We start from the raw sequence: 13,086 nt of genomic DNA on the forward strand, positions 1-13,086 counted from the left end.
TTGATTGACAGCTCTGGTGTCGCCATGGTGACAGAAATCAGAAGATGTTACTGTAGTTCTAAAATAAATATGAAAATGCATTAATTCATCTCACAAAAAAAAAACAAAACACAGATTCAGTATTCCTCAAAATTAATAAAAATAACGCAACTCAGAATATGACGCAAACCTGCAATAATTAAATGTTAAACAACACAAATATCCTTTATGTATTTAATCCCATTCTATTAACCAATGTCTTTGCTTCTGACCTTCGATGATCCAGTTCAACCATACTAATAATAAAAAATTACTCAAGATAAACATTTGTGTGTCTTTTTTTCTTGCTGAAGTGTGTTGAAATTTCTTCTTCTGCATTCTACTGTATGGACGTAAATTTACTTTCCCTTCAGCCTGAGGCTTATTCATTTCACTTTTGGTGTGAAAAGGCTTTTATATTTGCCAAAAATAGAACTTTTTTATTTTAAAAACGAACAAGCAAGCCCTGTCCAGATTTTAAAAGTAACGCAAAAGTAACGTAACGCATTACTTTCCATAAAAAGTAACTAAGTAACGTAGTTACTTTTTCATGGAGCATCGCAATATTGTAATGCATTACTTTTAAAAGTAACTTTCCCCAACACTGATTGTTTTTTATTTTTAAGTTACCTTTTCCATTTTTGATGTTTCATGTTTTGCGCTGTAATTGTTTTGCTGTATAAATTCGCCTGAAAAATCCAATAAATACAGATATGTTCGATATCTTAATTAGAATCATTAACCTACCCTGAGAAATATTCACTGCAGTAAAAAAAAAAAAAAGTGTAAAAACTAACTTTCCTTTTTTGAGAAAAACGAAATAATTGTTTTTTCATTCTTTCATTCATTCAGAATAATTCATTATTTTCTATAAAATACAGAAACACAGTTTCACTAGAGAGAAGTAAGTCTGAGAAAGTGGGAGAGTGTGTCTGTGTAATGTTGGTGATTTTAGCACTTTTCTCCAGCCAGACTCCCACACTTAGCTGCCAGTTGGACCCAAATATTGGCAAAACGTATTATCAGTGGATTACAACGTTGGCACAACATTTCATGAATGTATCAGGCCAGCAGAGCATTTTATGAATGAAACCTAAAAGATTTGGAGGATGTCCATCTCAATTTTTTTTTCTCTTTTCAGTCAAATATGGACATGAACACATTGCATATATAGACTATATTTATATATTGCACTTTTACACACTATAACCACAAAGTGTCAAAATACTTCTTATAAGATATTGTCCTATGATTTGAAACCCAATGAACTACTTTTTGTGAAATGCATTGCTTAAAAAAAATGATTTTCTGCTATCTTTCTGTCAAAACAATAATGCATTGGTTTAATTTTGATGTAATACTGAATTGTCCAAATATTTAATACCCCTTGACATCCCTGCACACGTTTTGCAAACCCACTTGACAGAAAAATCTCTTTTTTTGATTGTTTGCTGTGTTTAATGTTATGTTAAACATCATAAGTTCTCTTTAAACCATTGAATAAAATATCATTTTTTGTGAAATATTTCTCACTCAACATTCAGTAGTTATTGGCCATTTATAGTTATTGTCTAAGGGTTTTTAAATATATCAGCACAGAGGATGTCCATCTCAATTTTTTTTTTCTCTTTTCAGTCAAATATGGACATGAACACATTGCATTTATAGACTATATTTATATATTGCACTTTTACACACTATAACCACAAAGTGTCAAAATACTTCTTATAAGATATTGTCCTATGATTTGAAACCCAATGAACTACTTTTTGTGAAATGCATTGCTTAAAAAAAATGATTTTCTGCTATCTTTCTGTCAAAACAATAATGCATTGGTTTAATTTTGATGTAATACTGAATTGTCCAAATATTTAATACCCCTTGACATCCCTGCACACGTTTTGCAAACCCACTTGACAGAAAAATCTCTTTTTTTGATTGTTTGCTGTGTTTAATGTTATGTTAAACATCATAAGTTCTCTTTAAACCATTGAATAAAATATCATTTTTTGTGAAATATTTCTCACTCAACATTCAGTAGTTATTGGCCATTTATAGTTATTGTCTAAGGGTTTTTAAATATATCAGCACACCATTCCTCTGCTTCTCAAAATGTGCAAACTAAAAGGTAAAAATATTATCTTTTTAATTTAAAATGTCACAATTAAATGAAAATTCAACCCATGATATTGCAAAAAATAAACAAAATGTATGATACATTTGAGTAGAGCAATACTAGAAAGTAAATTACATTATTTAAAAGTTTTAAATTCAAATATATTAATTGCATACCCTTTTTTTTTGCCTTATTCAACATGAGCAAGCTATGAGCTTCAATAAAGAATGTTAACCTACTCCAAACATAGATATGTAGATCTTATTCAGATATATAATCACAGCAATTAAATTGTAGAAAATGTTTATTAAATTTGATTTTTGTTATCCTTATGTCACATATTTACATTTCAAATGCCTAAAACATTTACAAACATGGAACCAAAAAATTATGTATGCAAATGCAAACCATGATATCCAGAAATGTCCAATGATACAAAATAAGCATTCAAAATGTAACCGATGACACTCTTGGTATGAAAATGCAACAGCTTGTGTTTTCAAATACAGACAGTGTTACCATTACGACTCCCGTTACAAACGAAAATAAAAACAGTACGATTCAGTGGCTTTTTCACATTGAACTTACTCTGAATGCTACAATGGCGAAAATGCTACATAGTTCATGAAAACAGCTTGAAATCATGTAACAGTTATGGCCTTTTTCAGTGAAATTGGGAACGGATCCTGTCAGTGTGCTACACATCTCACTTTCGATCCAAACGTTAGCTTATCATACTTGCAAAGAAAGAAAGAATATTTGGCTGCGTGTGATCTAAAGACCGTTTACGTATTCATTTATTTTTTCGTTTCTTCAGAAAACCGTTGGTACGAGCCCATGATGATAACAGTACATGATTCTGAATGGAAGACGTACAAATGCTCAAATAAAATAAGGCCACATTTAGCTTTGAAGGGAATCAAGATCAAACAAAGTCACTTTTAATGTTGCAATTTCCTCGTTGTACGCACTTTGCTGTAACAAGTTTCTAGGCAGCTGTGAATGGATCCACTAAATTTGTTATCTGATGTTTATGTAAATTGAATGAACATTACAACTATACAAAGCGTCAGATATCAACCGTGGGCCTTTTTCGCTTCACTGCAGCATTTACTACAAACTCAAAAAGCAAAATCCTGTAATTCATGTCCAATGTTCACAATGAGAGCCCCTAAACATCGCGAAGCCAAAACGGGACATGCTGCAGGTCTCTCACTTAAATTTGCCCATCATTTTTTTCTTTAAGCACTAGAAATTTATAGAATTTTCTTATCATTCTATACAGCAACATAATACTGCCAACTTGATCCAAGAGCGAAGAAATTAATTATTATGGTTAAATACAAAATATATTTTAAAATATACTTTTATTTTATACATTATGCAGACTGGTTAGCAATTTCAATGATAACAAAAATAAGTATTCAGTGAAATGCCTTTTTTTTATCACATGGATGGCACTATGACAGGGAAAAAGCAAGCGAACACACGCATGCACGCGTGCACACGCTCATTCACACGCTTGCACACAATTTGAAACGCTTTTCTGTGAGTGACGTTTGGATAGATGACTCTTTAACACAAGTACATCCCACTTCCCAGATTTTCTACAGCCAATGAGCTTCTGTGTTGGACAATATTGCTCAAGCTTTCATGCATGTCAGAAAGTATATCTCTCCATTCCATAGCATATGGGATCTTAGAAGTTTCATTTTTCCTAAAATTGTTCCATACATATCACACATTACCATAGAGTATCTTTCACCTAAGATAATCCAAATCATTACACATCTAGAGCTGTCCTCTACTTTGCAACCATCTACGTTTAACCGTTAAAATTATCTGTACACATTTAGCTTGTTCATCGAAATGCTCGTGAGCATTTATTGCTTCCCGAAGTTACCTGGGGTTTAGGTTTAGGGTATAGACACGCAACATTACAGTAGTAGCTAACGTGTTTCTTTGTGTTCGCGTTTGGACCCTGTTTTTTTAAAGTCTACATCGCCTGAAAATAGTTCCCTAATTCAAAGTCGCACCTGCGCGAAACCTGGGTCACACAACATCATTTAAGGTATTTGATATATCAGACAAACATTCAAAACATGATGCACATTTCGACACTTGAGATATCAAACATTTTGGTGGTGTTTCAAAGTAACTCCTTAGGCTTATCGTTACTGGTGTTTCAAAAAGGCCACTCGATAGCTAAAAATTCTCTTTGAATCCAATCACGATAAAAATATGTTAACAAGGTGCTTTTTAAGTTGATACATCAAATACTGAAACGCTCATCCAACCCAGGTCTCCGTTTAACCTGCATTACACCACTGGTTTTAATCGATACTGTACAAAGCTCTCCACACTCAGGGACGTACGTTACAGTGTGCTGTAAAGTTCTGGTAAATAGGGCACTATGGGTTTGAGCCAAGAGCGATACGGTTTCTTTGATCGATTCATCTGAAAATGAAAACAGTTCAGAGCCATTGAGTGTCTTCTACCACCTTGTGTGGAACTCCTGATTTGGAGCAGAACAGCTCAGGTGACACATAAACATGAAAAAAATAAAATAAATAATAAATAGAAGAGTTCTCGTAAAACTGCCATACTGGTTTTGGTAAAGTCAAAAAACAATATAAAAAGCGTTTACAAAACATTCATGTCTGCTCAAACAGAACCACGTTGGATAGAGGGGTGAACGCACCCCTTGAAAGCACTCCACAAGCGGACCACATGTTCCAACAAACGACAAGAGAGTTCCATGATGTCAACGGAGGAAAGGCTGGCGGGACCGAGACTCACTGGGCAGGATGGGGTAGAGGCTGCCCCCGTGGACTGGTTTCTTGATGGACTGATGGATTTGAGAGGTTTTAGGGGTGACTCTGATGGGTCGTGCATGTGCTTGAACATGGAAAAAGTTATTATACCGTGTTCCAACCAGGTAAGGTGTGATAGATAAGAAACAAAAGGATTATCTCTCTCTATATATTGCATAAAGAAAATGAAGCCTTTATTAATATCATATATAATTGTATATAATATTTTTAACATTTCCATCTACATTGGGTAACTGAGAAAAATCAGCTTCATTTTCTTAATGCAAAATATAAATTTTTTTATTTTGGGGTGAAATGTGAAGAATTATCAACTTGAAATTACACTGTAAACACACCTGGTTAGGACATGGTATTATGATGTAGTTAGCTTAAAGTGCAGAATTAAAGCAGTGCGTTTCAGCAAGAATGCTAGGACACAAATATACACTCTTAAAAATAAAGGTTCGGAAAGGGGGGTTTCGTAGCGATGCCATAAAATAAACATTTTTGGTTCTCCAAAGAACCTTTCTGTAACCAGTTCTTAGAGGGGTCATGAACTGAGAAACCAAAGTTCCCTTGATCTTTTGACATTTAAGAGGTCATTGTACTATAAAAACATAAAATAAACGTTCTCCAAAGAACCTTTCTGTAACCAGTTCTTAGAGGGGTCATGAACTGAGAAACCAAAAACCAAATGATCTTTTGACAAATAAGAGGTAATTGTACTATAAAAACATCCTGTAAGTTTCAGAACTCAAAACTTTGTCATTAGTCTAAAACCAGTTTGTTCATCGAAATGCTCGTGAGCATTTATTGCTTCCCGAAGTTACCTGGGGTTTAGGTTTAGGGTATAGACACGCAACATTACAGTAGTAGCTAACGTGTTTCTTTGTGTTCGCGTTTGGACCCTGTTTTTTTAAAGTCTACATCGCCTGAAAATAGTTCCCTAATTCAAAGTCGCACCTGCGCGAAACCTGGGTCACACAACATCATTTAAGGTATTTGATATATCAGACAAACATTCAAAACATGATGCACATTTCGACACTTGAGATATCAAACATTTTGGTGGTGTTTCAAAGTAACTCCTTAGGCTTATCGTTACTGGTGTTTCAAAAAGGCCACTCGATAGCTAAAAATTCTCTTTGAATCCAATCACGATAAAAATATGTTAACAAGGTGCTTTTTAAGTTGATACATCAAATACTGAAACGCTCATCCAACCCAGGTCTCCGTTTAACCTGCATTACACCACTGGTTTTAATCGATACTGTACAAAGCTCTCCACACTCAGGGACGTACGTTACAGTGTGCTGTAAAGTTCTGGTAAATAGGGCACTATGGGTTTGAGCCAAGAGCGATACGGTTTCTTTGATCGATTCATCTGAAAATGAAAACAGTTCAGAGCCATTGAGTGTCTTCTACCACCTTGTGTGGAACTCCTGATTTGGAGCAGAACAGCTCAGGTGACACATAAACATGAAAAAAATAAAATAAATAATAAATAGAAGAGTTCTCGTAAAACTGCCATACTGGTTTTGGTAAAGTCAAAAAACAATATAAAAAGCGTTTACAAAACATTCATGTCTGCTCAAACAGAACCACGTTGGATAGAGGGGTGAACGCACCCCTTGAAAGCACTCCACAAGCGGACCACATGTTCCAACAAACGACAAGAGAGTTCCATGATGTCAACGGAGGAAAGGCTGGCGGGACCGAGACTCACTGGGCAGGATGGGGTAGAGGCTGCCCCCGTGGACTGGTTTCTTGATGGACTGATGGATTTGAGAGGTTTTAGGGGTGACTCTGATGGGTCGTGCATGTGCTTGAACATGGAAAAAGTTATTATACCGTGTTCCAACCAGGTAAGGTGTGATAGATAAGAAACAAAAGGATTATCTCTCTCTATATATTGCATAAAGAAAATGAAGCCTTTATTAATATCATATATAATTGTATATAATATTTTTAACATTTCCATCTACATTGGGTAACTGAGAAAAATCAGCTTCATTTTCTTAATGCAAAATATAAATTTTTTTATTTTGGGGTGAAATGTGAAGAATTATCAACTTGAAATTACACTGTAAACACACCTGGTTAGGACATGGTATTATGATGTAGTTAGCTTAAAGTGCAGAATTAAAGCAGTGCGTTTCAGCAAGAATGCTAGGACACAAATATACACTCTTAAAAATAAAGGTTCGGAAAGGGGGGTTTCGTAGCGATGCCATAAAATAAACATTTTTGGTTCTCCAAAGAACCTTTCTGTAACCAGTTCTTAGAGGGGTCATGAACTGAGAAACCAAAGTTCCCTTGATCTTTTGACATTTAAGAGGTCATTGTACTATAAAAACATCCTGCAAGTTTGAGAACTCAAAACTTTCTCGTTAGTCTAAAAACAGCTTATATTGAAGCCAGTCTGCCAAAACGACAGTTTGTGGAATGTACAACTCTATGATGTAATAGTGTGGCTAAACACCACCTCCAAAGAAGAAGATCAACACCTGCTTCTACATTGCTGCCTGTTTAGCCCCGCCCACCGACTTACGCATGTAGTGTTTACGAGATAGGCAAACGCGCAGATCTACACAGAAACAAAACAATAAAGACGGCTCCAAAGATAAGACGCTGTGCAGTGCCAAGTTGTGGGAAAAGTGTCTTTTTCATTGCCTTCCTTCTGATCCCAACATTGGGAAAGAGTGGATGAACTTTATTTTTAATGAAGTTCCAGACCGCGTCAGTCTGTTCATTTCGTTTTATCGCGGATTTGTTTACAAACAAGGCACAATTTGATGCGGGATTTTCAGAAAGATTGAAACCAAAAGATGATGCTGTGCCGACTATATTTGATCCGACAGTAATGTCACAAGTGTGATTAACTTTTTTTGTTACATGGTCATTATTGCTTTGTCTGTTAAGCAGATGGTTTGATATGAGTATTTATACATTTTCAATCTAAATCACTGCAGCGTCCATTTGTGAAGGACGTAGGCTGTCAAACATTGCAGTGGGCGTTTACTTCCGAGTCTACAATCCGACTGAACAATTCAAAGGAGCGTTCCGATGAGGGGGGTTAAAAACAGGACAGAAAATAGCCCATTACTTCTAAATTATGTTTTTTGATGAAATCTTGATAACATTATAAATGGACCTCAGTAAACAGTACAAAATAAAAAACAAAGGCAGTTCATGACTAGGGTTGGGTATCGTTTTTTCCGATACCGGTGCCAAATCGATACTTTTAAAACAATACCGGTGCCTAAACCGATACTTAAAAAAATAAAAATAAAATAAAATTACCCAAAATAGGATGGATTGGCCATTATTGAGCGCTATAAACACATTCGTCTGTTTCATTCATACTGGATGCCAGAGGGTGCCCTCACGCAGAAACTTCACATGTGCATCACAGAAGGAATAGAACTCAGGAAATCCCTAAAATCAAAGAAGAACTTATACTACTCTTTGCTAATATGGACAGGCATTGCTATCGTTGTAACTGAGTAAACAGAAGATATAAACGTTTTGAATGATAAAACAAAGACAATAAACACTCGACTGTGACAATGGATAGTTTATCTGTGTTATTCAAGCCATCTCTGGTATTTTCATCATAATTAAGTATATTTATAATCCATTGCTAATCGACATAACCTTTTTACCATATGCTTTTTACAGTATAGAACATATTTTCTGCCTCATTCTGTGACAAGAAGTCACATCAGATCACAAAAGGAAGCCGTTTTGGAGTTAAAACTTTATAGTGTTCTCTTTTGTTGGACAACTGGTTTAGAAATGCTTCTCATTGCAAGTCATTACAAGGGAAGTTTAGCTTTAGGCATTTTAATTTAAGTGTGTTTAGCTTAGCTAGCTAACGGTAGACTACCTGCTGCTATCAGAGCAAGTGTAATTGTTGCTGCATTCACGCGTGCTCCTCGGATGCTCTCATTTCCCGAGTTGCGCTTTTAAGTTGGAATGCGAAAACAACATGGACACTCGCGTTAATGTGTTGGATTTGTATTATTAGAGCTTTCCGACTTGCGTTCATTAATTTTCTCAGTCGGGAAATTATTTTTCACGTGTGGTGCCGGTGATCCTTAGGTCCGTTTAGGAGAACCAGAGAACAAATATTTAAATCGATCGCTCAAGCATTTAAATGGCACCGAAATGAGGCACCGAAATCTGCGTTCTGATTCAGTTTTAGTACATACCGGTTACATAGGTATGGCACCGGATTTCGGTACCCAACCCTATTCATGACCCCTTTAAAAGAACCATTATTTATTAGTGTGAAGAACATTTAAAAAATCTAAAGAAACTTTTTTCACTATAAAGGTACGTAAAGGATCATGGATGGTAAAGGTTCTTCATGGAACCACTGATATCAATAAAGAACCTTTATTTTTAAAAGTGTATGCTAGTGTGGGATGATATCAGTGAGTTGGGAGACACTATTAACTCAATAAATAAAGAGTGGTTAAGGTGTAAATCAATTGTGGTCATACTAATTAAGAAGTGTAGCACAAGACCTTGAATATAGAGAGACAACGTTCTTAATAAATACCAGTGGGATGATATTGTAAGAGTGACGAGGACTTGACAAAGACAAAGTTGTGAGGATGATAGGTTGTTTGCAAAGGGTAGGACAGTATAAGAGATTGTAGCTGGTTTTAAACTTCATCGATTGTTCTGTATTACTTTTTAAACAGTCAATTTTTTTTTTTTTAAAGACAGTATAAAGTAGTTGTTTTTTTTGTTTGTTTCTTGGTCACACAACAACATTTTAAATGTTTTGCTGAGTAACGTACCAGATAAAGTCTAATAAACCAACTTTTAAGGAAATTGCAGGGCAAAGAACTATGACACGGGCAAGAAATTAAGGAACATGGGGCATGATGAGAACTGTAACATATGAAGGGGGTGGGACATTGTTGGGAACCTCCTTCTGGCAGTGGAACAGCAACACTTAGAAAGCCAGCAGAGCTGGAACTGAGTGGGCGTGGAGTGGAGTTGATACACAATGCTCTTGTCGGAGTAGAAGGCCATTTCAGATGTCTCAGTGTGGTGAGGTGTTTAAATGTGTTCTAAATGCACGTGTCTGCATACATGACAATGACTTTGAGTGTTTGTGTATCAGTTTGTGTGTGTTTATGCACAGATGTGTGTTTTAGAGAGAGATGCATCGCTCAGAGTGTTTGTGTCTAATGTTTTGTATATATGTGTGTATATGTGTGTCAATGTCTGAGGATGTTTCGATAGCATATGAGGACGAAGGCATTTAGCAGACAGCCAGGTCACAGTGCTGGAGGCTGGCCCTTAGTTGGATGACCTCTGACCTCTAGGGTTCAACTACGACCTCTCCACCTGGCCGGGCTCCTGTGACTCTGAAAATGTCAAAAGAGGAGAAATACATCATGTAAACAGCTGAAAATGTAACAATAGCATCACTGTGTACATTAGTGCATGCATGTAACGTAAATAAGCTAAAAATAATTCACCACAAATTCAAATAAGATCACAACACTATGCTGGGTTCAAATGACAGCAAATTGTTCTTTGTGAAAAATTATAGTAATAATCAATGATCGATGACTGATAGGCTTAAATTCGGAGTCAAATTTTGGACTTCATCAAAAACCATACTGTACAAATGTCACCATCGAATTCTGCTATCAAATGCTACCCACAGTAAATACAAAAGCTGCTGTAACAGTTTCTCACCTTTTAGGGTTGCCTGGTCATCTTTTGTTTCTTTAGGTTCACTGGTGACTGCAGGGTGGGCGCTGCCCTCTTTATCCTCTACCTTTGTGATGTTTGAAGAATCCTGTGGGCCAGGAATGGGGCATTCTTCCTCCCATCCATATTCTCCCCACCTTCCCACCCCGTGCAGTCCATCCCAAGAGTCTGAGCTACGGAGGCTAAGGCGTCTCATTCGTGAGACAGTGTCCACCTCCCTCATGCGGGCAAGTCTCTCCTCTGAGCCATGCCCGGGTGGGGCTGTAAAAAGAGCCTCTATTCTTTGGGAAAGTCCACGGCTCCGTCTATCTACACTTGAAACCTGACCTTCACCTGGACCTTGACTCTGACCATTATCAATGTCTTGGCTAGCAACAGCTTGAGTTTTATCTTTTTCCACTTTATCAGTGCTAGAGACTGGACTGCTATGGTCTTCACCAATACCCTGCTCAGGCTTAAGTGTTTTCTGTTTTGTGTCTGAATCTGCCTCTTTGTTGCCAGTGTCTTGGGTATTTTTTTCTAATTCCCAGTCTGAATCATCTGTGCCTTGCCCATCAATCCCACACCCACGCCAACCCCCCAGACCCCGTTTTTCACCACCTCCTTCCTGTCTATCGTTGTCTAAACCCCATGTCTCTCCACCAATACCCCATCTCTCAGCATCAAGGGACCGCCTCTCTCTGGACCAGAATCCACCTTGACCCAAACTTTCCCCTTCCCACCCACCCCTCTCCCAATCCAACCCTAAAGATGATCTACGATTAGGGTAAGGAACTACAGAAAGGGGAAGGTGATCTGGTGGAAATTCAGGACGTAGCTCTGAATCTAAACCTGACTGAGTCCAAATTGCAGCCTTATTTGCCCTCAAGATCACATTTGGTTCTCTCTTTTCCTCAGAGGTTATATCACTATTTTGCTCTGTTCCTTCAGTAACAGGGTCTTTCTGCTCGCATTTCTCTTGCTCTGTTTCCATCTTTTCCCTAGAAGTTTCCTCTTCTTTCACTTTGTCTGTCACTTCAGGCTGTTGGCTTTCAGGTGTCTCTGTTTGCTCTGTTTCTGTCTCTTTTACTTCAGAAGGTTTCTGCTCAGCATTGGCAGAATCGTCTTTCATTTCAGTGGCTAAAATGTTGCTCACTTCATTCTCAACTGACTCACTGCCAGGAATGTCTTTATCACCTTTAACCTTGTTTGACTCATCAAGGTTCTCTTCTGAACCCTCTCCTGTGATCAGAGTAGCAATATGCTTTTCAGCTAATGAAAGCTGCATCTGCCAATCAGCAGGTACCTCTGGGTTTGCCTCTAAACCTGCTTTGTCACCAACAGGCTTTCCGGTTGCAAGGCTACCGAGCACACCCCTGTTACTAAGGAACCTGTTAGTGTGGCTTGTTACCCTCCTAAAGCCTGAGCTCCTTTCCTCCCTGAATAATGACATTGGCTCCTGTCTCCCTTCTAATGCTGAAGAACAACATGGCTGCTCAGAATCTACGGGAGGCCTACCAGGTATGGGCGCATGCTGTGGGGTTTCTATGCTCATGGCACTTCCTGGTTTGGATTTGATAGAAGCTCGGCTAACGGCCCCAGATTCACGGGCCATTTGGAGAGTTTGACAGATGTGCTCATAGTCTGGGGGGCTGGTTAGAGTGGAGGCATCTTGCATGGGCTGTCTGTCTGCCCATGGCACCTCGGCTGCCATGGAAGAGGTGGAGGAGGTTTGTGCAGTCAAATCGTCATCTATTTGGGTCTCTTTGGGGGCTGGGATATCCAGCTTCACTGATCTGCAGGCTTTGCGTTGGGTTATCTGGGACATGACTGTTTTGTAATCTCTGAAACCTGGTTCTGGTGGGGGAGGAGCAGGACAAATCTCCTCTCTCAGCTGTTTGCTGAAGCTCACACTCTTCCCAGTTGATGGTCGGGAAAAGGCACTCTTCACCTCCCGGTATTCTGGGTCACTTCCAGGCACCAAGCTTGGCCGAAGAGCGGTTGCAGGAATTCCAAGTGGATCTGAAGATAACCTGGATTTGATGCGGTCAGGGATTAGCATGGAGGAGTGGTTTGGAAGGTTATTGCTGGCAGTGCTGAGCTCCAGGATATCTTTGTAGGCCTCATTAAGATCCTCAATGCACTGGTCCACGCTGGGGCGTTTACCTGCTTGGTCTTGTGCCTCCTTATTGATGGTCTCAAGATCCTCAATAGCGTCCCACGGTCGTCGGCTTACTGGCTTCAGCAAGAACTGGCCAAATCCCTCAGGGTTTGGCCCTGTGGCTGACTTTGCCTCCTCAGTCGGATCTGATGGTGGGGACTGAGCCGGGGGCTGTGTTGGTGGGGGAGGAGGAGGTTGAGATGGAGGTTGGTTCGGAGGTGGGGGTGGAGGGTGTGGCGGGGGGTGTAATGGAGGGCTGG

General features: G+C 38.5%; 1 protein-coding gene across 1 annotated transcript in view; it reads right to left on the minus strand.

The window, feature by feature from the left end:
• Nucleotides 1-9,684: 9,684 nt before the first annotated feature.
• Nucleotides 9,685-13,086, minus strand: part of LOC107698495 (uncharacterized) — a 9,949-nt gene continuing 6,547 nt past the window's right edge. Inside the window, exons 3-4 of the mRNA XM_016499517.1 lie at nt 10,672-13,071; nt 9,685-10,334 (exon numbers count right to left, since the gene is read on the minus strand). Of these exons, the coding sequence (XP_016355003.1) occupies nt 10,300-10,334; nt 10,672-13,071 (2,435 nt within the window). The 3' untranslated portion in view covers nt 9,685-10,299. The remainder of the gene's footprint in view (nt 10,335-10,671; nt 13,072-13,086) is intronic.

Source organism: Sinocyclocheilus anshuiensis, unplaced genomic scaffold, assembly GCF_001515605.1.
Source record: "Sinocyclocheilus anshuiensis isolate Anshui unplaced genomic scaffold, SAMN03320099.WGS_v1.1 scaffold1910, whole genome shotgun sequence".
NCBI classification, from domain to species: Eukaryota; Metazoa; Chordata; class Actinopteri; order Cypriniformes; family Cyprinidae; genus Sinocyclocheilus; species Sinocyclocheilus anshuiensis.